We start from the raw sequence: 21,693 nt of genomic DNA, 5'->3' as shown, positions 1-21,693 counted from the left end.
AATGCCATACAACTGACGGTACTTAAGCAGTGATCATTCAAACAGCTACTTTTATGGTAAGTTTATTTACATAATGACACTTCTCTCATCCCCCTGTCTTTTCTTGATTTCTAATATGTACATAATAGCATCTGAAAGGTATAATAGCTCTGTTTTACACAACACGGTTTAACATCTGTAGGCTGTATTATTCAGTCATGCATATAGTACCTAACCTGAGGTTATACTACATCAATCATTGAAGAGAACGTTCATCAAACAGTCGGGAAAGTTTCTATGCAGTACTTCTCATTAAGCAGTGAAATAAATAATGTTTGTAAATATGTAAAATAAACTGAAATATTCTTGTTTATATTTGGCAAGTACTTCTTACTGTACGGTAAAAGAGAATATTGCTTGTCAAACAATCAAGACCATGTTGCTGTATGCTGTTTCCCAGTAATCATTTTTATAATCACTTAAAAATGGTAGAATTAACACAGCCTTCATATGTTAAACAGATGTGTATGACTGAAGTAAAACAGCCACCATGTCCTCAACCATTCTGTGTGCAGTAAAATTGTGCAGCACAGCTTAGCATCTAGAAGCTGTACTTAATTCAGCTGTTCACAGAACTTCTTGCCTTAGGCTGTATAACTTCAGCCATGCACAGCAACATTGCCTTCATTGTTTGACAAACACTCAAGACCATGTATGTTGCTTCCCAATTAAACATTGTGCTAAGTGTTATTTACAGCAAAATAAAAGGAAATATTCCTGTTGCTTACATTTGATACAGCTTCTCACTATTGTATATCACTGAATAGCATTTGCAAAACAAAAAAGACCATTTTGTATCCAATTAAATAGTGCACCAAATGATTTTGCAAATGGAAAGTAAGCTGAAACATGTTATTGGGAGACGTAATAGCCATATATAGATAAGAATATTGCAGTTTAAGTTTTTATGATTGCAAAAGGTACTATGCGTGATATGTTGTTTCTCAAGCCAACACTTACACCCAGCACTGCTATGCCATCACTCCACTTCATTAGTAGTGTTCAGCAACAAAAAGTTGGAATTAACAAATGCTTCTTTTCTAAGTTCTGTGTTTCACCCATAGACTGTCAGTGCATGCTTATGCCTACAGTACTCCATGTTTAACAGATCACTTTGAATATTTAACTCATGTACACACGCAGTGTTCCAGGAATTAACGACATACATCACACTCCCACTTTATAATTAAAGAAAACGGGATTTCACTACTAAGAAAGTTTTCAGTACAGTACATTTTGCAACCATATTGTAAACATGTAAATATTTTTCCTTAACACTTACCAGTCCTTTAATCTCCATTATTTTCCTTCTGAAAGTTTCTTGTTTCATTATAGTGATATCCAGTCTGCTGAGAAATTTTGCAGCTTACGGGTATTTTCCCCTGGTTCCAAACCTGATAGTAGACTGTTTATTAAGTCCATGGTTTCTCTGTGGAAAATTGTTTGTCATCTTGCTTTCTCAAGGAAACTCTTACTTACCAAACTTTTCTATGTACAGTTTACTTAAAAAAAAAAACACATAAATGCTCAAAAGTCGAGACGTTGCTAAAATTTGCAATAATTTATACTAACAAATTTAAAGGGAGATTGGTATAATTCGTGTCCTCTTGCAGTACTTTGGCCAGACTTCAGAAGACATGTATGCATTTTTTAGGTGGTAATGTTAAGTTGTCATTCTCGCCTTCATTCTTGCTGGATGGGTTCGGAGCCGATCCTCGTCTCCGACTCTGCCTATACTATAGCTCGAGAGCTATTTTTACCGGCTCGAGGCAGCCCTATATCCCACAATACCATGCGCTAACTCCCCAGATCTCGTTTGCCGCTTCGCTGCGAGGTTGCCTTTTTTTACCGGCTCAGGTCAGTAAAGAAATTTTTTCAGTAAGTCTTCGAATTTGGGATAGTTTATAGTTTAGCCCCTTACATTAGTTCTCTTTCGATTTAGTTTTACTTATTAGTGATATTTCGTTAAGCCCTACCCGCCCCTTCAGCTAATTTTTTATAATCGGGCCTTTGGGCTTTAGTTTTTGTTGACCCCCACCCGTTAGTGTGTGTGTGTGTGTGTGTGTGTGTGTGTGTGTGTGTGTGTGTGTGTGTGTGTGTGTTGTGGTTTTAGTCAGCCCCCTTAACTCCCCCTTGGGTGTAAGCGAGTGAGTGTGTGTGCTGACTGTATTACTGTCCTTAGGGCAATGTCCAAAGACGCTAAGGTCTCGGGATTCAAGAAGTGTGACTCGCGCTGTCAGAAAATGTCTCTGACAGACGTTCACACTTCTTGCGTCTACTGTTTGGGGCCTTTGCACCTGCAGGACTCTTGTTCCGTCTGTCACGGATTTAGTTCAAGAGTCCTACAGGAGCATCGTAATAAACTTATTTTGAGGGGCTTATTGAAGCCCGATGACTCCCCGTCCAAGTCTGGCTCGGGGAAGTCATCTAAGCTCGCCAAACCCTCAGATCCAGTTTCTGAGTCGAGGGCTGGTGAATCTGAGATTGCTCTGACTTCGGCTCCAGTCGGAACCGATACGAGCAAGACCGTATCCGCTCCGAAACCTGTATCGGAGTTGACTTTAGCGCGCAAGTGCTCTAGATCTCCTCACTAGAGTCCATCCGATCGGCTCCAAGATCGCCCCTCCTATCGGAGCGGAGTCATAGGACTCATTTCTCCAGGTCATCTAGGCTTTTCGACCACGATATTGAGAGGGTGGTCATTAGACTCATAAAATCTCAGGCATTGGCCCAAATGCTTCAAAGCCCGTCTCACCAGACTGTGGCTCCCTCGGTACCGCCTTCAATTCCTCCTCCGACTCTCCAGTCGAGTTCGTAGCCGGAGTTTGTCAGAACCGTAACCTTGCCCACGTCGGAGCCGATACTTCCACCTTCGGCTCCAGCGTCGTTGGCTCCGACCTCTTCATTGGTACTGTCCGTGGAGAGGTCCGGGTGCCGAGACTCTATTGTCGGCTCCGAGGGGGCGAGTGGCATCGGACCCTTGTCCGACCCCGCTCTCCCTCTCGGAGCATCGGCTCTGGTTAGTTCGGCCCCGACATCATTTTCGGAGCCTTCCCTGTCGGTGCCGGAGGCGGTTCGGGTGTCTTCGGAGCCGGGACTGTCTTCGGTGCCTGATAGGGGGGCTTTCGAGGTGATGAGGAGCTTGCTGGATCCAGTGTCCGCTCCAAGGTTGGGTTCTTCAGCTCCTTCCTCTACAGTGCCTGTTACGGTCTCTGGCCATCTTCCTGCAACTGATAGCAGAGATCCAAAGTGCAGGGTACCCACTTTGGGTGTCTCTTCCTCCTCTGAGGCCTCCCCTGATGCTTCAGGGGAACCCCCTAGGAAAAAAAAGTGCAAGAGGAAGCACTTAGACTCCCCTGAGTCTCTCACTTCGGACACCGACTTGGATGAGTCGGAGGGTTCCCCGAGATTCCCCTCTGAGGATGTCTCCTTTTCAGACATCCTAGAGATCCTGAAACAGAGGGGGAATTGGTCCACCCTTAAACCCTCCGAGGACGAGTCGGTTTACCTTGACGCTTTTGGGTCCCGCCCTTCCACCTCCTGGGTGTCTCCTCCTTTCGACCCACTGATGGAAGTAGTGGTCAGAAAGGCATGGGCAGCTCCTGACTCAATGGAACCTACGCCTAGGAGACCCTCTAAATTTATTTCTGCTCTGGAGGACAAACCATTTCTAAACAAAGGTGTCTCGGTAGATGCTATGGTGGTAGCAGCCTCCACTAAGAAGGAATTAGCTGATACTTCTGTACCTGTTCATCCTCCGAACAAAGAGTCTAGGACCATGGACAAGTACGGCAAGCGGACATTTGCTTCAGCGACCTTTGCCATGCGATCGCTGAACTATTTGTCATTTCACCCGCCTTCAGAGAGATTTGCTCAAAGAACTGGGTGAAACCATACAGGTTCCTTCTGCTGCAGGGTATCAGGACAAGATTAGCTCCCAGCTGGCTACCCTGAATTCCATTGCCAACTCCTCCATGCGGCTTATCTCCTATGCAGCCGATGGAGCGAGTAGGGCCGCAGGCACAGGTATTGCGTTGAGACGTCACGCCTGGATGCATTTTGCTGATCCCTTCAAGGCGTCCTTCAACAACACCCCCTTTGATGGTTCAGAGTTGTTTGGACCTCAGGTGAAGAATACCCTCACCAGGTGTGAGCAAGATGGCAAGACTCTCTCTGCCATGGGAGTCCACTTTTCCACACCATCTAGACCTTATCCTAAAGGTCGGAAGGGTGGAAAGATGTGGTTCTGCAAACCACAGGGAGTCGCTCCAGTCGCACATGGTGAACTTCCCCCCAGAGGCAGAGGGGGGAATAATAATAGACGTCACCCCAAGGGTAGAGGGGGTCCACAGAACCAGGGTTCCAGGGAATCCTTCCCTGACCAACCCTTTCAGCATCCCTGAGACGCTGCCCGACTGTCCACCTTCGGAGGCAGTTGGGGGAAGATTATCTCTGTGCCCGGAAGCCTGGCAATTCCTTTCTCAAGACAATTGGGTACAGTTGATTATATCCGAGGGTTACAAAATCCCCTTCATCTCCCCTCCGATCCAGTCGCCAAGACCCCTCCCAAACGTACCACCCGGACAAAGGGGTCAGGCACAGCTAGAAATAAAAAAGCTGTTAGAAAAAAAGTCTCATCCAGGCAGTCCCAGCAGACCAGCTAGGATCCGGAATCTACTCCAGGTTCTTTTTGGTACCAAAAAAGACAGGAGACTGGAGACCCATTTTGGACCTCAGCAGACTGAACAAGTCTGTGCAGAAGACAAAATTTCAGATGGTAACACTGCAGTCCATTCTACCCTTTTTGGGCAGAGACCTTCAGGATGCGTACTATCATATAAAGATACACAGGCGCTCCAGAAGGTTTCTCCGCTTCCGGCTAGGAGCCAGTCATTACCAATTCAGAGTCCTGCCCTTTGGTCTCACCACAGCCCCCTGGGTGTTCACCAAATGCTTGGCAGTGGTCACGGCTCACCTGAGACAAAAAGGATTCCAGGTGTTTCCATATTTAGACGACTGGCTCATTACTGCAACCACCAAACAGCATCTTATAATAGCCAGGGATTACACCATTCACATTTGCAACAAACTAGGTGTTTCCATAAATTCTGCAAAATCCTCTTTGTCGCCTTGTCAATCTATAAACTTTATAGGCGCCGTACTAAACACCAGAGAAATGTCTGCAACATTACCATCTCAGGGAGTGACAGACATACGGCGGAATGTTCAGTTACTGTTTCAGTCCAACAGAATTCAAGTCAAGTTAGTACTGAAAACATTAGGCCTCATGGCAGCGGCGATCCTTCTCCTTCCTTTAGCTCGCTTCCACATGAGAATTCTCCAGTGGATGTTTTTTTCTCAGTGGTCCTTTCAACACCTCCCAATGACTCACAACATCTTGATAACCCCATCTTGCAAGAGACACCTCTCCTGGTGGATGGTCTCCCCTCAACTTCTTCAGGGCAGACCCTTTGTTCTCCCCCCTCCAGTTGCCACGGTAACAACGGATGCCTCCCTGATTGGGTGGGGGGGGGGCATTATCAGGGCAGGACTGTCCAGGGCACATGGCAACAATTAGAATGCCACCTGCACATAAATGTCCTGGAGATGAGAGCAGTGCTTTTATCGTTGTGAGCTCTTCAGGACTCTCTTCCTACCGGGACTATAGCAGTTCAAAGAGACAATATGTCTGTAGTGTGGTACATAAACAAGCAGGGCGTAACAAAGTCCTACCCCCTATGTCGAGAAGCACTCAGACTTTGGCAGTGGGCGATCTCCTCTCAACGGTTTCTGATAGCAACGCACATCCCCAGCAGGTCCAATGTCATTGCGGACAGACTGAGCAGAACAATTCTCATGCCTCACGAGTGGTCTCTAAATCTAGCGGTAGCAGAGAGAATTTTTCAGAAGTGGGGCCAGCCTTGCTGCGACCTTTTCGCAACACCTCAAAACAGCAAGTGCCTTGACTTCTTCACACTCTTCCCTCTACCAGGCCATCCCCCCAGAGATGCTCTAGTCCACGATTGGCCTCGGGGTCTTCTATACGCATCCCCCCCTTCCCCCTGATTCCGCAATTAATTCAGAAAGCAACCGCATTGAGATCCAAAATGATCCTCATTGCCCCTTATTGGCCTCGACAAGTATGGTTTCCGTTCCTGCACCGTCATCTACTGGACCAGCCCTGGCATCTGGAACCCCTTCCAGACCTTTTGACCCATCTAACGGGCAAGCTGCACCAGTCTCTTTGTTCCCTCAACCTCACAGCTTGGTTGCTCCACTTCCAACCATAGCCAGGCTTCCCTGTATTTCTCTTCCTGTCTGTGATGTCATTCTTGCTTCCCATAAGTCCAATACTAGGAAGACTTATGCGAGCAAATGGAAGCGTTTTTCATTCTGGGCAGAAGCTAGGTCCTTGGATCCTTTTAATGCTCCAATTCATAAAGTTCTAGATTTTCTGGCGGAGCTTTTTCATTCCGGATCGTCGTCGGCCACTATCAGACTACAATTGGCGGCCATTTCCAATTTTCATGTGGGGCTATCGGAAACAAATATTATGTCCCACAAACTCTGTAAAGCTTTCCTCAAGGGTGTATTTTTGCTCAGACCTCCCATTAAGGATCCTCCTCCACAATGGGATTTAAATTTAGTTCTAACATCATTAATTCTCCCTCCCTTTGAACCTGCAGCTTCTTGCTCATTCAAACTTCTCTCTTGGAAAACTCTGTTTTTGGTGGCTATAACATCTGCCAGAAGGGTATCGGAACTCCAGGCATTGTCTGTCCGTCCCCCTTATTTGTTTTTTTATAAAGACAGAGTAACTTTCAGAATGAATCCTTCCTTTCTACCGAAAGTTTCTTCTGAATCAAATCTGAACCACACTATTGACTTGCCTGTGTTCTTCCCGGATTATTCAAACAGGGCTGAACAGAAATTACATTCCTTGGATGTTCATCGCCAGCTGCGGTATTACCTAGACAGGACAAAACAATTCAGAAAGTCAGACCAGCTTTTTCTCTCTTATGCTGAAGGAAAGAAAGGACTTCCAGTATCAAAGGTAACTCTTTCCAGATGGTTGACATCCATCATTACCTTTGTCTACCAGTTGAGACACAAACAACTCCCGTCTAGACCTAAGGCTCATTCAACTAGGGCACTATCAACCTCAACAGCCTTTCAAGTCAGGTTACCATTAGATGCCATTTGTGCAGCTGCTACATGGGCTTCTCAACATACTTTTATTACCCATTACAAACTTGATATAGCCTCCAGAAATAGAGCTGACTTTGGTTCCACCGTACTCGGGAGTCTGTTCCGTTGAGCCACCCAGGACCAAGGTGCTAGGGATGCTGTCCCATCCAGCAAGAATGAAGGCGAGAATGACAACTTAACATTAAGAAGTTATGTACCTACCATAACGTTCCATGTTAGTTGTCTTCTTCTCGCTGCCTTTCTTGCGTCCCTCCCTCCTGCCCCCTAGCCTGGACAGACTTGAAGGTCTCTGAGTCCTTCTTTTTCATGTTATACAGTCCTTTACGGTTACCCTGTATCATTAGTGTTACCAGCAGGGAGATCGTATTTGGTAATAATAATAATAATAATAAATGTATACTATGTGTTAGCTGCCAGCGAGATCTGGGGAGTTAGCGCATGGTATTGTGGGATATAGGGCTGCCTCAAGCCGGTAAAAATAGCTCTCGAGCTATAGTATAGGCCGAGTCGGAGCCTTGATGATATTCCTTTGACAGTCAGCTATGTGAAAAGGATTTCCTGACAACTGTAGTCACATGATGGTCAAAAGAGAGGAAATTGTCAACCCAGGTTCCTAGATCACTGTGTACGTTTCCATTTTGTAGTGGTTTATGTTGTATATACAGTTTGATGCGGAAAGGGGATGTCTAGCAAAAAGTGATGATACTTCTCTTTTTAACATTTAATTTGAACCAATTTGTAGTACACCAAGTGTTTATTAAGGGTGTTTATTCTGGAATGTTTAGTTATTAGGGTGACTTAAAAGCAACCCCAAATTTGCATTAATCTGCAAACATTGTTAGACAGAGATCTTTGCTTTCTGCTTGGAGATCTTAAGAAGCAAGTATCAAAAAAGAGTAGTCCCAACACTGAGCCCTGAGGAACACGACTGGCACTTAGGTTTAAATTTAAATGTGTTAAATAAATTTGTTTCTGATGGCTTTTTGTATATTTTTATTGAATGAATGAAATGTTTCATTTAATTTGTCTTGTTAGTGCTTTTTATCTTTATTGACACGATAAAGCAGCATTAATTATGATAGTTGTTGACAAACTACTCCAACTCTACTGTCCTGCATATATAATGCATGTATACTGCTTATCTAAGGCCTTTCCTTTTTTAACATCCCACCCAGAAACCCTTTGTAGATTTAAAACTAAGTTTGCAATTTATGGTACTAAACTTGCATAAGCTCATACCCTACCTAATACAGTCTCTCATGTTTTATGAATTATGTTAAGGACGTTTCAGAAGAGTTTTTATAACTGATAATTTCAAGACCCAGTATTTAAGACCTGACCATCGCCAGGTGTTGTTTTGTACGTTTGTTGCCATTTATTTCTTGGGGAGGGGTTTATATCTCTATTTATGGCTGTCTTGCAGAATACATAGCTATAATATAATGAACTGTTTAAATATACTTATAAACATATCCATTTGAAAAGGCTGTATGACAGGCTATTAAGATAAGTTATGGTTGTCTGCTTTAAAATCACCTTTGTATAACAATTTTACAAATATTTATGTAGGAGGCTATTGCTGTTATCTAGTTACTTGTTTTCCTCCCTTGATTGAGGTGAAATTATTTTGACGCTGTTAATTATATCCACATGTTTTCTCAGGATGATCGAGAAAGAGGAAGTGGAGTCCATACTCGTACTGAGCGACACTGGTTGGGAGCAGTTAGGATTCCTTTTACTACCATCTACTTTCAGGGAAGGGTAAGCTACTTTTACTGCAAAAATAAACCAGTTATACTACTGATAGTTAAACAGCATTTGATAACTATTTTGCATGATTACCATAGCACTGTAATTTAACACAATAAAACATGACTAAGGCACTGAAATTCTCATAGTGACAGCTAAAAACCTATTTCCATTCTTTCTTTAAAGAGATACATTCTTTTTAATCTCCTGGAGAAATAAGGTACTGGATTACTTGGATCCCCTTTCCAGCTCAACAGCAAAACCAGATTAAACTGACTTATTTATTTATTTAAATTTGTTTACCGAGGTATAACTGATGAAATGATGACCAATTACAGGATCAGCCCAGGTTACATCGTAATGTAACAAAACAATATACAGTATACAAATAATAATGGTTTACATTTATGAGTAAACATAGTTTGATAAAGTATATATACATAGAAGATCTAACAAACCAAATATATTTACAGTTACATAACTGGAATAGAAAAGGTTGAAAAGAGTTAAAGTAGGAGAAGTAGAAGTGGTGGCGATATGAGTAGTAGTTGCTGGGTAAGGAAAGCTTTTACAAGCTAATAGAGCTTGAAGTAAGATTTTTAATGGTGTGAGATGACAAAATCAAAACCACATGCACACATACATCTCTGATTTGGGGTTTGGCATAAGAGGTTGGGGTTTGACATAATGATTAGTGTGTCTACCTTTTGATTCTTACCTTTGAAAGGGAAGTTGGCTAGTCTTAAAATGGCCTGCAAGGGCAGCTAGCCTAGTACTTACCTGTGAAACTATGATGCACTTTGACATATGCAAAATGTATTTCTTCAGAAGTTGTTCATGCTAGTACAAAATAACATTTTCTAAATTTTATTTCAGTCATAATCTTAAATTTTAAATTGACAACTAGAAACAAGAGTGCTAAATGTTATGGGAAACTGTCCACTAGATGTTCATCTTTCCCTCTGCTGCAGTAGATTTTAGGCTATATGAGCTGTGTCTTACCCAAGGTACAACAACCAGTCAGCTTCTGAAACCTTTGGCTCCTTCCCACACGTCCACACTGACTGCTGATTGTCAGCCCTGAGCAGGGAAAATCAGCAGAGTGGAAAATCTTCAGTACTTTGTTGTCGTCTTGTGAAGAAGCAGCTCAGAAGCCTTAGAAGTGGAGCAGCCTGCATTTCACCTCCTTTTTCTGGCAGTTAAGTTCCTTATGGGGAGCTCTTCCACACAGAAAATGTAATTAAGTAATATATTTAATATAGATATGTTAAAAAAGTGTATTTTACTTTAGCAGTTCTGTCCCTTTAAGAAACCTGGTATTTCTTTAATATTGTAAGTTTCCTGTCAGGGACTACTACTTTTAGCTTCAGCTAATTTGGGGACTTATTTTTTGAAGAAATGTACTGCTTATGAAAACTTTTTTTATGTTTAAACAAATTTTTTTGTGTGGGGGAAGTGTTTTTATGTAGGCAGGGAATTCTACTAGTGAACCAATGGCTGTGTTAACACTGTAACAACTTAGCTGCCATCATTTTCTGCCAGACTAATATTATTGTAAAAGAGATTCTGACAGGGCTTTGCTGTGCTGCTAATTAATTACAGTATTTGAGAACATTCTGGTGTGTGAAAGTATAACTGTGCTTCTTGTGCACACTGTTTCACAACTTACCCTCCTACCGACTTGTTTCAGTGTTTTTCACTGCATCTTAAACAACGGTTTCAGTCACAGCATGTATACTTGCCCTGCTTCTGCTGGTCCAGCTGCCATTGTTCCTAGAAAGAAAAACTAAATCACCAGAAAGCCCTTGCCAAATCTGGGGGCTCAGTCTTAACCTCAGCTGATGGTGGGTCACTCTAGTGGTCAACAATCACTCCTCAGACCACCAACTTACCTTTCTGGCTTCCTCTGGCATAGTCCTTTCAGCCACCATGAACTAGGGTTTAGCTACATCCTCTTTGGCTGTTCCAGTGTCCAAGCTTGTGTGGTAGAATTATCCTTACTTGGGGTAAGGAGAAAGACTGGGATTGCAACTGGATGTGTCCGGGAGAAGAGCTATCTTGATGGGGCAGACATCACTTCTTCGAGGCAGTCACTACAGATACATTTAAAGGAAAAAAAAAAAAACATTGGTCATCATAAAACATGAAGAAAAGTTCTGATCCCTCAGAACTGACTCAGCCGCTTGCTAAAGCTCTTGGCAACCAAAAACTCTTGAGCTTCCCCCTTCACCCATAATGCATCTGGTTCATTACCTCAGATCTCATTTGCCACTATTGGATTGCCTAATGAGTAGGATTCAAAATAATTCATTACACACATTATCTGTTAACAAACTGTATTTCTACTTTTAAACAGAAGAACAAACTTTATTTCTACTTTTGAACAGAAAGTCTACTTTATTATCAAATTTTAGCTAACAAAACTAATAGCCTAGGACACTAACTAAATAGAATTAATAGTTCAAAACAGCACTTTATCCATGCAGTTCAACAATTCTTTAAAGCAATGCAATAAAGGAAAAAGGCTAATACATCACCGGTTGGCACTTCATTGCAGCCTCCTCATCGACTGGAGAGCCCACAGCAGTCTGGCTGGAGATTCCAACAGGGAACAGGCACGGTCAATAAGTCCATTCCACGGAGAACTCCAAACCAGACCCCTGTGAGACCCCATCTTATATAGGCTGCTTGTTTGCTCAAAAATCAAACATATCCTATAATAAGGATGTTCTTTGACTAGAGTATTCCCTTATCAAAATGTTCCCTTCTCACAGGAAAAGTACAGACTACGTGACAGCAAACAGGGGTGGTGGCCAGTCACCCACAGATGCTTCAGTAAGCCTGCCAAGTTCCCGTGATCATACTCTCTAAAATATATAAACAACTCTAAAATATGTAAACAGAATATTCTATCAAACTAGCAAAAAATATAAACAACTCTAAAATATGTAAACAACAGAATATTCTACCAAACTAGCAAAGGTGGGAAGACAAGATATCAAGTTAAGTCATCATAACAACTTGTATTGCCAAGCTTCTTCTGGCCTCCTCCCTAAACACATAGAAGAGAGTAGAAAAGTAAAATGTTAAGCTGAATATTAACCCATTAATAGCTGAGTGTCAGTGATCAGGCTTACACACAGTCAACAGTCAGTTAGCCATATTTGTATTACAATCACCCCTTTGACTATTGATTCTGTGTGTAAGATAAATAATCTCAGTTTAACAGTTCTTTTATACATACAATAAGTCAAATAGCCATTCCAATATGTTAATGAAATCATAGTTATCACAATTAGTACAGGGTGAATAAGCCAGTTTAGCAACTTAGTTCCCGATGATGACCATCCATTAAAAATATTCCACCAATTATGTGACAAATCTGATCCTGTTTTTTTTTTTAGCCAAACAAAACAACTTTTTCCGTACAATGATACTTTTCATTTCATGATGCAAAATGCTATAGTTTACTGCTTGCAAATGTTCTTTAAGATGTTGCGTATTGTTCAATTCTTGATATACAGAGTTCAGGTTAAATGTCAAGTTATGATATTCTAGCTTCTCTGGTAACCAGGTATGAAATACATCAACATAAGTGTCAGGAGGAAAGATGTAAGTTTCATTATGCCAGTTTAAATGAGTTACATTGCTTAGACAGCCGACAAAAGGACTTTTCAAGGCATATGACAATGTTTGATTTGTCACTAAACATATGAATTGTGGTGCTATTTCCACAAACATCTCAAAAGTAGGAGGTAATGCAGTCCATTCACAGATGTTGATGGAATGTTGAAGAAAACACGGTTCGTATATTGGAAAATGCTGTCCACAAATAAGTCCATCCATTGTTTCAGTGCAATGTTCCAGTCTGTGTGTTCTGTTTAAGAAGTCAGTATAGATGATCTTCGTGTTTCACTGTTGCAGTCATCACATTTGGGTTATCTGCTTGCAGTAGCCCTCAGTCGGCCTGATTAACAAAGTCTTGGGTCCTGCGTCGGTTGCTGTCCCATCTTCCATGACATTGGGTAGTCAGGGGTATAAAGCATGCAGCTGATGCCATTACATCAGTCTTTCTTGCCATGCGGTGTCCGAAGCAGAAGCAGTTTGCAAGTGCTGGTCGGCTGACTCCTGAAATTTTCCTTTTCGATTTTCAGAACTAAAGTCTTCAACTAAGCTAAGTACCTCTTTGGGGAAACTGTTTCTTGCTCTAATCCGATGTCAGTAAAAGTCAATAATTGTATTTCTTGTGGAAAGCAAATACCTCATAAAGATTTTCATTCGTACTGTATTCCTTGCCTAGGCCCTGACCACGACGTACATTGCTTTCGGTTTTGTGCCTTATTTAAACAACAAACTATTTGTCGTTGGTATATTTACGCTTCTAAGTATTTTGGTACTCAGTTCAATTATCCAGATATGGCTTCAGTAAGACACCCGATTACCAACATTTTGAAAAAATGTAAAGATAAAGACAGAGACAGACCGCATAGGTCCAAAGCTTCCGACAACGCTTCCCCTAAGCTAGTTGCAAGTTCGCCGGTACTCAATGAGACACTTTCGCAGCCCCTGATACCTGCTACTTTAGATTTCCAGGCCTCTACTGAGACCCATTCGGAATTAGGTATGCCACGAGATGCTTCAACTGTGGAACCTGCGGATGTCTCTACCTTGAATAGGTCCGGAGCCGCTGTGCAGGCACCGGCTTCTGAGGGTGTATTCAGGCCTACTGACTTGTGTATTAAACCAATGCCATCTTCTTCTTCAAGGCCTAAAACTCAATCCACACCTAGAAAACCGATGCCCAGACTGCATGGTGAGGCCTCTATGCCTAAAAAACAAATGATAAGAATGAATGAAGACCTTATTAGGGGAAGCCAACCTTCCCCCTCTAAGAGACTCAGGACTGAGTTTGCTTATGATTCTTCTGATCAGGATTCTGAAATTTCTGTTTCCTCTCATGACCAGGATTTGCTTTCCGAATTCTTAACTCTAACTCTGACTGTCCATCTCAGTCCAACCTGATCTCCTAGTACACCCCTCCCCAATCCCTGCACAACTCTTATAAACTCTTTCTACAAGTCTATAAACCCAATATCAACATAGGTAAAATACTTTATAAACAGTCCATCTCCCTTATTTGGAATAATCTTCCACTCCATATTAGAAGTCATACCTGTCTTCCTAACTTCAAACATGACCTTATTTTGTACCTCCATAAAAACCCTATATGTACCTGTAACCATCCTACTTAACTCCTCCCTTTCCATATTCCCATTTCTTCCCTAGACTTACCATTAAGACCTTTTTTTCCTCTTTCTTATCTTACTTTATCCAATCTGCTCTTCTTTCTATACCCTCCCTCTTTATATAATTTACTTTATCCTACTACTACTCTTTTTTTCTCCTTCCTCTAGATCACTTCATTCCTCCTCTACTCCTATCTTCTTTTGCACTTTCCTTCTTCTGACCTTGTATATAGCTATGTACTATTCCTTGGATTACATTTATTTTTCTTATCCATTGTATCCATAAGTTTGTTTTGCTCTTTATATTATTAACTTGTCTCTATTTGTATGTATTTGTATGTTTTGTTCGGGGCTTTTCCCCTCGGGTCTCCACTGAGAATGGGTAATTTCTTACCCAGTTGAACTAACCTGGTTAACAAATGTGGAATAAATAAATAAATAAATTATCTACCTATGAGGATTCTGGTGCAGAGGACTCTATTCCTTCTGCTTCCCCTCCAGAGGATTTCTCTTTTGGTGAAACCTTGCATACTCTTAGGGAGCATTTTCGCTGGGAAAGTCAGGATTACTCTGACTCTAAAAAGAGACTTAGAGATGTCTTACTCCTGCCCCAACACAGGCCTTTAGCTATCCCCCTGTAATGGACATTGTTGATGATGCCTTTTCGGAATCTAGCTTGGCCCCTGACTCCTTACCTCCTGCTCCCAGAAAACCTGATAGATATTACAGGGTTCCTGACTCACACAAGTTCCTTTTTAAAAATCCTACTGCAGATTCTGAGACCATTTCACATGGACCCAAAGGAATTAAGGCTACTACTGCCAAAAATCCTATCCCCTCTGATAAAGATTCCAGGGTGCTGGATAGATGGGGTAAGAAGGTATACACATCTGCAACCTTGGCCATTAGGGCCTTAAACTGCCAGTTTCATATGTTAAAGTATCAGCAGCATGTTATTGGATTGCATAAACAGAATTTTTTCTTGATTCCTGATTATGTTGAAAATAAAGATTTACAGGATTTAATGCATTCTGCTGAACAAGTGGGAAAACATACTTTGCAATGTGGTTTTGATTCACTAGAAGCATCTTGCAGGGCTGCTTTCACTGGGTCTGTACGTAGAAGTCATGCTTGGCTTAAGGAGCAATCTTTGCCAGATCATGTAAAAGCTAAATTGCTGGATGCTCCCTTAAACCAAGACCACCTATATGGCAGCAAAGCAGAAGAACTACTTAAAAAGAATGAGGAAAAAGCTAAATCTATGCAAACTGTTAAATAATTCCTGAAAGTACAGCCTTCCAGATTTAGTAGGCATTGGCCCTCTAAAAATTGGTCCTTTCCTGCCTCTTCCAGGCCTTCTCATTCCAAACCCAGAACCAGCAGAACACCCAGGCTTCAGTCCCAAGGTACTCAAAGGGCTAAGCAGTGGGGGCTCCCACTTCCAAAGCTGGGAGTGGTAAGACTCCCCCCTATGGCAAACTGTCTCAATGACTTAACTTTAAATCTTCCAAGCCGTGCACAACTGACTGTTCCCTTAGGGGGAAAGATTGCCCGGCAGGCAAAAAATTGGGAACTCATTACCCAGGACAAATGGGTTTTAAATAGTTTCCCAAGGATACGGATTCCACTTTCACTCCTTACCAACCCCAAATGGTTGGCCAGACCTGCCCCCAAATCAGTGGGCAGAGGCTCAAAAGCAAATTCTTCTTCTCTTAAGCATCAGAGCTCTTCAACCTGTTCCAGATGAGGAGCGGGGACAAGGTTTCTACTCAAGAGTTTTCCTGGTGCCCAGAAAAGACAACTCCTGGTGTTCTATACTGGACCTCTCTATCCTAAACACTTTTTTGGTGATTCCAAAATTCAAGATGCTAACTCTTCACCAACTTTTTCCTATGCTAGCAAAGATGCCTGGTTGGCAACACTGGATTTAAAGGAAGCTTACCTGCAAATCCCAATAAGGGAATCCTGCAGAAGATACCTACGCTTCAAAGCAGGCTACAGGCACCATCGGTTCTCTGCACTGCTAATTTGGCTTACCTACTGCGCCCAGGATATTCACAAAGTGCCTAGCTCCAGTCATTGCATTTTGCAGGCAAAGAAATATCCAAATATATCCATACCTGGCAGAAAACCAGGACATGCTACTGAATCATCTGGCATTTGTACAGAAATTGCTAACTTCCCTGGGGTACACTATAAACAAAAATAAATCACATCTTGTGCCCTGACAAATTGTATTCCTGGAGCAAGCTTGAACACAACTTCCCAGATGGCTTTTCTCATGCCAGAAAAACAAGTTAATTTGACAACCTACTTCAAACTACCGGCCACAAAGACCCAGCTATCTGCAAGAAAAAAACTGCAATCCATGGGGTTCATGGCCTCCTGCATTCTACTAATTCCATATGCAAGACTGCATATGAGGGAACTACAATGGTATCTAAAAAGCCTATGGTGTCAACATTCTTAGGATCTAGAAACAATGATTCCTATTATTCTTTGTCTACAGGTAGAGTTCCTTTGGTGGACAGATGCCTGTCACCAAAACAAGGGACTGCCATTCACTCTCCCTCCTGCCACCCAAACCCTAACAACAGACGCATCAGACTATGCATGGGGAGCCCACTTGGCAGGGAAGTGCATTCGGGGCAAATGGACCTGCACATCAGTCAGAAAGAAATGTTAGCTGTACAGAATGCTCTGACAGCCTTCAAGGACCACATCCTTCCAGGACAGTTAATGGTAAAGACGGACAACACCACTGTTATGTGGTACATAAACAAGCAGGGAGGAACCCACTCATACCCTTTCTGCAGACTAGCCATGGCTTTGCGGAACACAGCCTTGAGCTACCAAGTGCACCTACAAGCCCAATTCCTGCCAGGAAAGCTAAACACACTGGCAGACGACCTAAGCAGAAAACTCATGGACCCACACGAGTGGAAACTGGAACCAAAGATATTCAACATGTTGAGAAACAAATGGGGGAGCCCAAATATACACTTGATTGCCTCCCCCCAGAACTACCAATTGATAAAATTCTGCACAAGGACTCCCCACAAACAAGCTTGGAAAGTGGATGCCCTGTCCTTCACCTGGAAAAACTTATCAGTTTTTGCCTTTCCCCCTCTGCCTCTCCTCTCCAAGGTATTACTAAAATTCAAACAGGACTAACCAAGGATGATTCTGATTGCACCAGACTGGTCACGCCAACACTGGTACACCCTTTTGCGCAGTCTGTCACTGCTGGCACCATGGCATATGCCTCAGACCCCTGTCCTGCTATCTCAGCAGGAGGGCCAGATTCTGCACTCACAGCTTCAAACCCTGAACCTGGCAGCCTGTCTAATTACCTGATCTCTCCGTTACTTCCCCTCAGTAGGCAAGTGTTAGATGTCATTCTGGAGGCAAGGAGGCCTAGTACTAGAAAATCCTATGCTAAAAAATGGAAAAGATTCTGTTCCTGGAGCCAAACTCAGGGGCTGGGCACAGCAGCGTCCAATTTACCTCAGATTCTTCAATACTTAACTGAGATGCTGCCCAAGGACCTTTCCTTTTCCTCCATCAAAATTCATGCCTCAGCCATTTCAGCTCATTACTACACAGCCCCACCCCTCTTCTCTCATCCACTGCTGAAGCAGTTCCTCAGAGGGGTCAAAAACTTAAGACCACCCAGGAGACCCCCTACTCCAGCCTGGGACCTCAACTTTGCACTTGAAAAACTCACTCTACCTCCTTTTGAGCCAGCTGCAAATGCAGAATTGAAATTCCTTTCTTGGAAAACAGCCTTCCTTTTAGCCATCAATTCAGCCAGAAAGTGTCTGAATTACAGGCCCTCATGGCAGTGGAGCCTTTCATAATTTTTCATGCGGATAGGGTGTCCCTCAGGACCAATCCCTCATTCATGCCCAAGGTGGTATCCAGTGTGGCCCTTAATCAGTCCATTCATTTACCAACCTTCTTTTCTAATCCACAGAACAAAGGGGAGCGGATTCTGCACTCCTTAGATGTGCACAGACAACTTTGATTTTATTTGGACAGGACTAAACCTCTCAGGAAATCTGAACAACTGCTGGTTGCATTTGCTCAGAGGCAGAGGGGAAGGCCATTTCAAAGCAAACCATTTCTAAATGAATAGGCCATTGCATTAATTTCTGCTATAAGCACCATGGAAAGCCTACCCTACAGGCGATTAGACCACATTCAACCAGAGCTGCATCTACCTCTACAGCCTTTCTCAGAGGTGTCCCTACCAGGGACATCCTAGAAGCTGCTACCTGGAGTTCTGTACATACATTCACCAAGCATTACCATCTGCCAATTTTCTCTAAATCCAGAGCTGGCTTTGCCACTGCAGTCTTGCAGGGCCTTATAGCCGATCCTAATGCTATCTAATTTCCTCCTCCCATCCTTAGCTTTGAGAATCTACCCAAATGTGATGACTGCAACAGTGAAACACAAAGAACATAGTACAGTTGTGTACACTTACCATAAATGTAGATGTTCGAGTGTATTCACTGTTGCAGTCCTACTTACCCTCCCCTCCAGCTCCCTGACTTCTATTGGCTATACCTCTATTCTTGGTTAGTATGTTTAAAGCTTTTTGATGTATTTGCTTTTTTGTTGGAGGTGTAACCTGATATATATATATATATATATATATGTATGTATGTATATAATTGCTTCCCATTATGGGGGCACCTGACATCTGGAGCAAGAAAAAGTGATGTAATGGCGTCAGCTGCATGCTTTATACCCCTGACTACCTGACGGCATGGAAGATGGGACAGCAACCAACGCAGGGCCCAAGACTTTGTTAATCAGGCCGACTGAGGGCTACTGCAAGCAAATAACCCAAATGTGATGATTGCAACAGTGAATACACTCGAACATCTACATTTATGGCAAGTGTATACCACAGCTGCACTTTTCCTTTTAAATGGGGTAACCAGTATTGAAATGGATGCAAATGAGGTCCAAATGCCAGCGGCAAGGTTACAAACTGACACATTATTTTTAAATTTGTGACATTATAATGGATGATATAACCTGTGCAAAAACTTTCGGTACATTTTGTTTTTTCAGAAAACAGCCTTATCTAATTAGTACTGGGTATCCATTGATTAAACAACTGTTTCCATACATGCTCATTTTTAAGCATTAATTTGATTTGCACAAAATTTCTTTGCATTGAAACACAAAAGTACTTGTCATCCAATTTACAGACTTAGTAATATTTTTATTACATTTCAAGTTAGAAACTACAGAAGCATTGAATTAGGGTAAAATTTATTTCTCATAACTAGCAAGTTGTTTTTGGGTGTGCCAAACTGTGGGATTCCACTGTGCTTGTAAATGTATAATTTGTGAAATATCCTGACCCACAGCTTTGATTTTATTAGCTAAAACTTCAACATCAATTGCATTCAAGTTTCCTAACCTCATTCCAATACCTCCTAGCAAGGTACTATAATGTGCTCATTTCTGCCTGCACTTACCTAATTTTGGAAAAGTAATATTAAAGTAACAGTCTTTTGATATTCCTGTCCTACACATCTATACGTAGAAGGTACTTTAATTATTTGGTCAAAATGAGCCTTGGGATTATTGTTTAGTACAGTTATTTGTGAGGCCCATGGCTTTCTATTTGTGATTTTAGTTTCATTCATACAAAATAATGCAGTAATGTTCCGTATGTCAATTGATTTATTATAAATATCAGTTCTGTTCTGACAAAGATAATAATTCTCTTGGTACATTTGTTCGTACCTACAATTGCAGCATTTTATGTCCATGTGGTTTTGGATCTTTTCCATGGCTTGTCTGTCATCCAGTAATTGGACATAAACATGACCTCTCCTTACCCTCCAAATGGTAAATTTCCTTCAAGAGTAAAATTAACAGAAGAACATTCCTGTCCTGTAGGGCAGGTAATGGTGCCTTTTGTCCTATTCTGTGTACCAGCAACCCATCCTCACTGGATCACCGTTGAATTAATTTGGGTTGCCCTTACTTCCGGTGTTACACACTCTACCAAAAGGACTCCATTCAACACAATAAGGATACCAACAGTCAGTATTGCATAGGTTGGAACCAAAATCTAAAATAATAAGAAAAGGTAGCATGATTATTCTCGTAAATAACATCTATTTTCAGGCACATATTCCCATTTTTCCTGCCCTGGTTTCATTATTAGGATGGTATTATCATTCCCCACTGCAATGGCTTCTGCAGGTTCTGGTTGTTTATCTGGAGACTGGACCCAAATCTTAGCTCCACTGTTTAAGTTAGATGATTCAAATCCCTTGTCTGCTGTTACGGTCACTACAATTGGAGCTTTTCCCTTCTGTACCGTACCTTGGTACATTGGCACAATAATCAATTGGGCTGTTCTATCTCCTTTCTGGATCCACAAATCTGATGTTCCACTGTTAATCAAAATTACCTTAATCTCCCGTTGGTAATCAGCATCTATTATACCCCCTATTACTTGTATCCCCTTCAAGGCCAAACTTGACCGGGGAGCTATCAGTCCAAAATGCTCGGGAGGTATTTGAATACCTATCCCAGGTTTGATTAATTGTATGTCTCTCGGCTGCAGCCTATGCATACACGAAGCATGCAAGTCCGGGCCTGCAGCTTCCAGAGTTGCACAGAATGGTGCTAATGTACCTGGTTGAATCTCCCAATATGTGATTGTATTTGTTGTTACATAAAGTTTTATTTGTAGCAAAGGTGTTAACATTCTCATCAAAGGGGTCTCACTTTCAGCAATTAATCTGTTATTCAAAATCTGCAAAGCAGAATTTAAATGATCTCTCCACCCCCTGAAGGGAGCTGTTCCCTTGTTCTCATAATTGCTCCTTTAATAAACCATTCATTCTCTCAATCAGACCAGCTGCCTGAGGGTAATAAGGTATATGGAATATATACTCATCGTTATTTTGTCTACAATATTCTTGCACTAGTTTCCCTTTGAAATGAGAACCATTGTCACTTTGAATCTGTATTGGAATGCCATAATATAAAATAATCAAATCAAGTGTTTTTATTGTATTCGCCTGTGTTGTGTTTTTGCATGGATAAGCCACTAAATATCCCGATTATGTATCCACAGCCATGCATACATATTGACATCCCTTACTCATTGGTAAAGGTCCTATGTAGTCAATTTGCCAGATCTTTCCTGGCAACCTTCCTCATCCTAAATACCCCTGTACTACATGCGGAAATAGAAAGCTGACATTGCAAAATTGCAGTCTTAATTACATTTATAGGAACAATAATTCCTCTTGAATGTGCCCACCTGTATGTTGCCTTTTCCCCTAAATGTCCATACTTTTGATGCACCCATTGTGCCATCCCAGCTTGTTCTGAAGCGCTCATATCAACTTCTGCTTCCACAATTTTGGTTTGTTCATCTGTAACAGAATTAAAACAACGTTCTAGA

General features: G+C 42.0%; 1 protein-coding gene across 1 annotated transcript in view; it reads left to right on the top strand.

The window, feature by feature from the left end:
- Positions 1–21,693, top strand: part of CC2D2A (coiled-coil and C2 domain containing 2A) — a 3,655,067-nt gene that overhangs the window by 2,601,211 nt on the left and 1,032,163 nt on the right. Inside the window, exon 27 of the mRNA XM_044062582.1 lies at positions 8,911–9,009. Within this exon, the coding sequence (XP_043918517.1) occupies positions 8,911–9,009 (99 nt within the window). The remainder of the gene's footprint in view (positions 1–8,910; positions 9,010–21,693) is intronic.

Source organism: Protopterus annectens, chromosome 2.part1, assembly GCF_019279795.1.
Source record: "Protopterus annectens isolate FY-2018-M chromosome 2.part1, PAN1.0, whole genome shotgun sequence".
In the NCBI taxonomy this organism is placed as follows: Eukaryota; Metazoa; Chordata; order Ceratodontiformes; family Protopteridae; genus Protopterus; species Protopterus annectens.
This window is presented reverse-complemented; position numbering and strand designations above follow the sequence as displayed.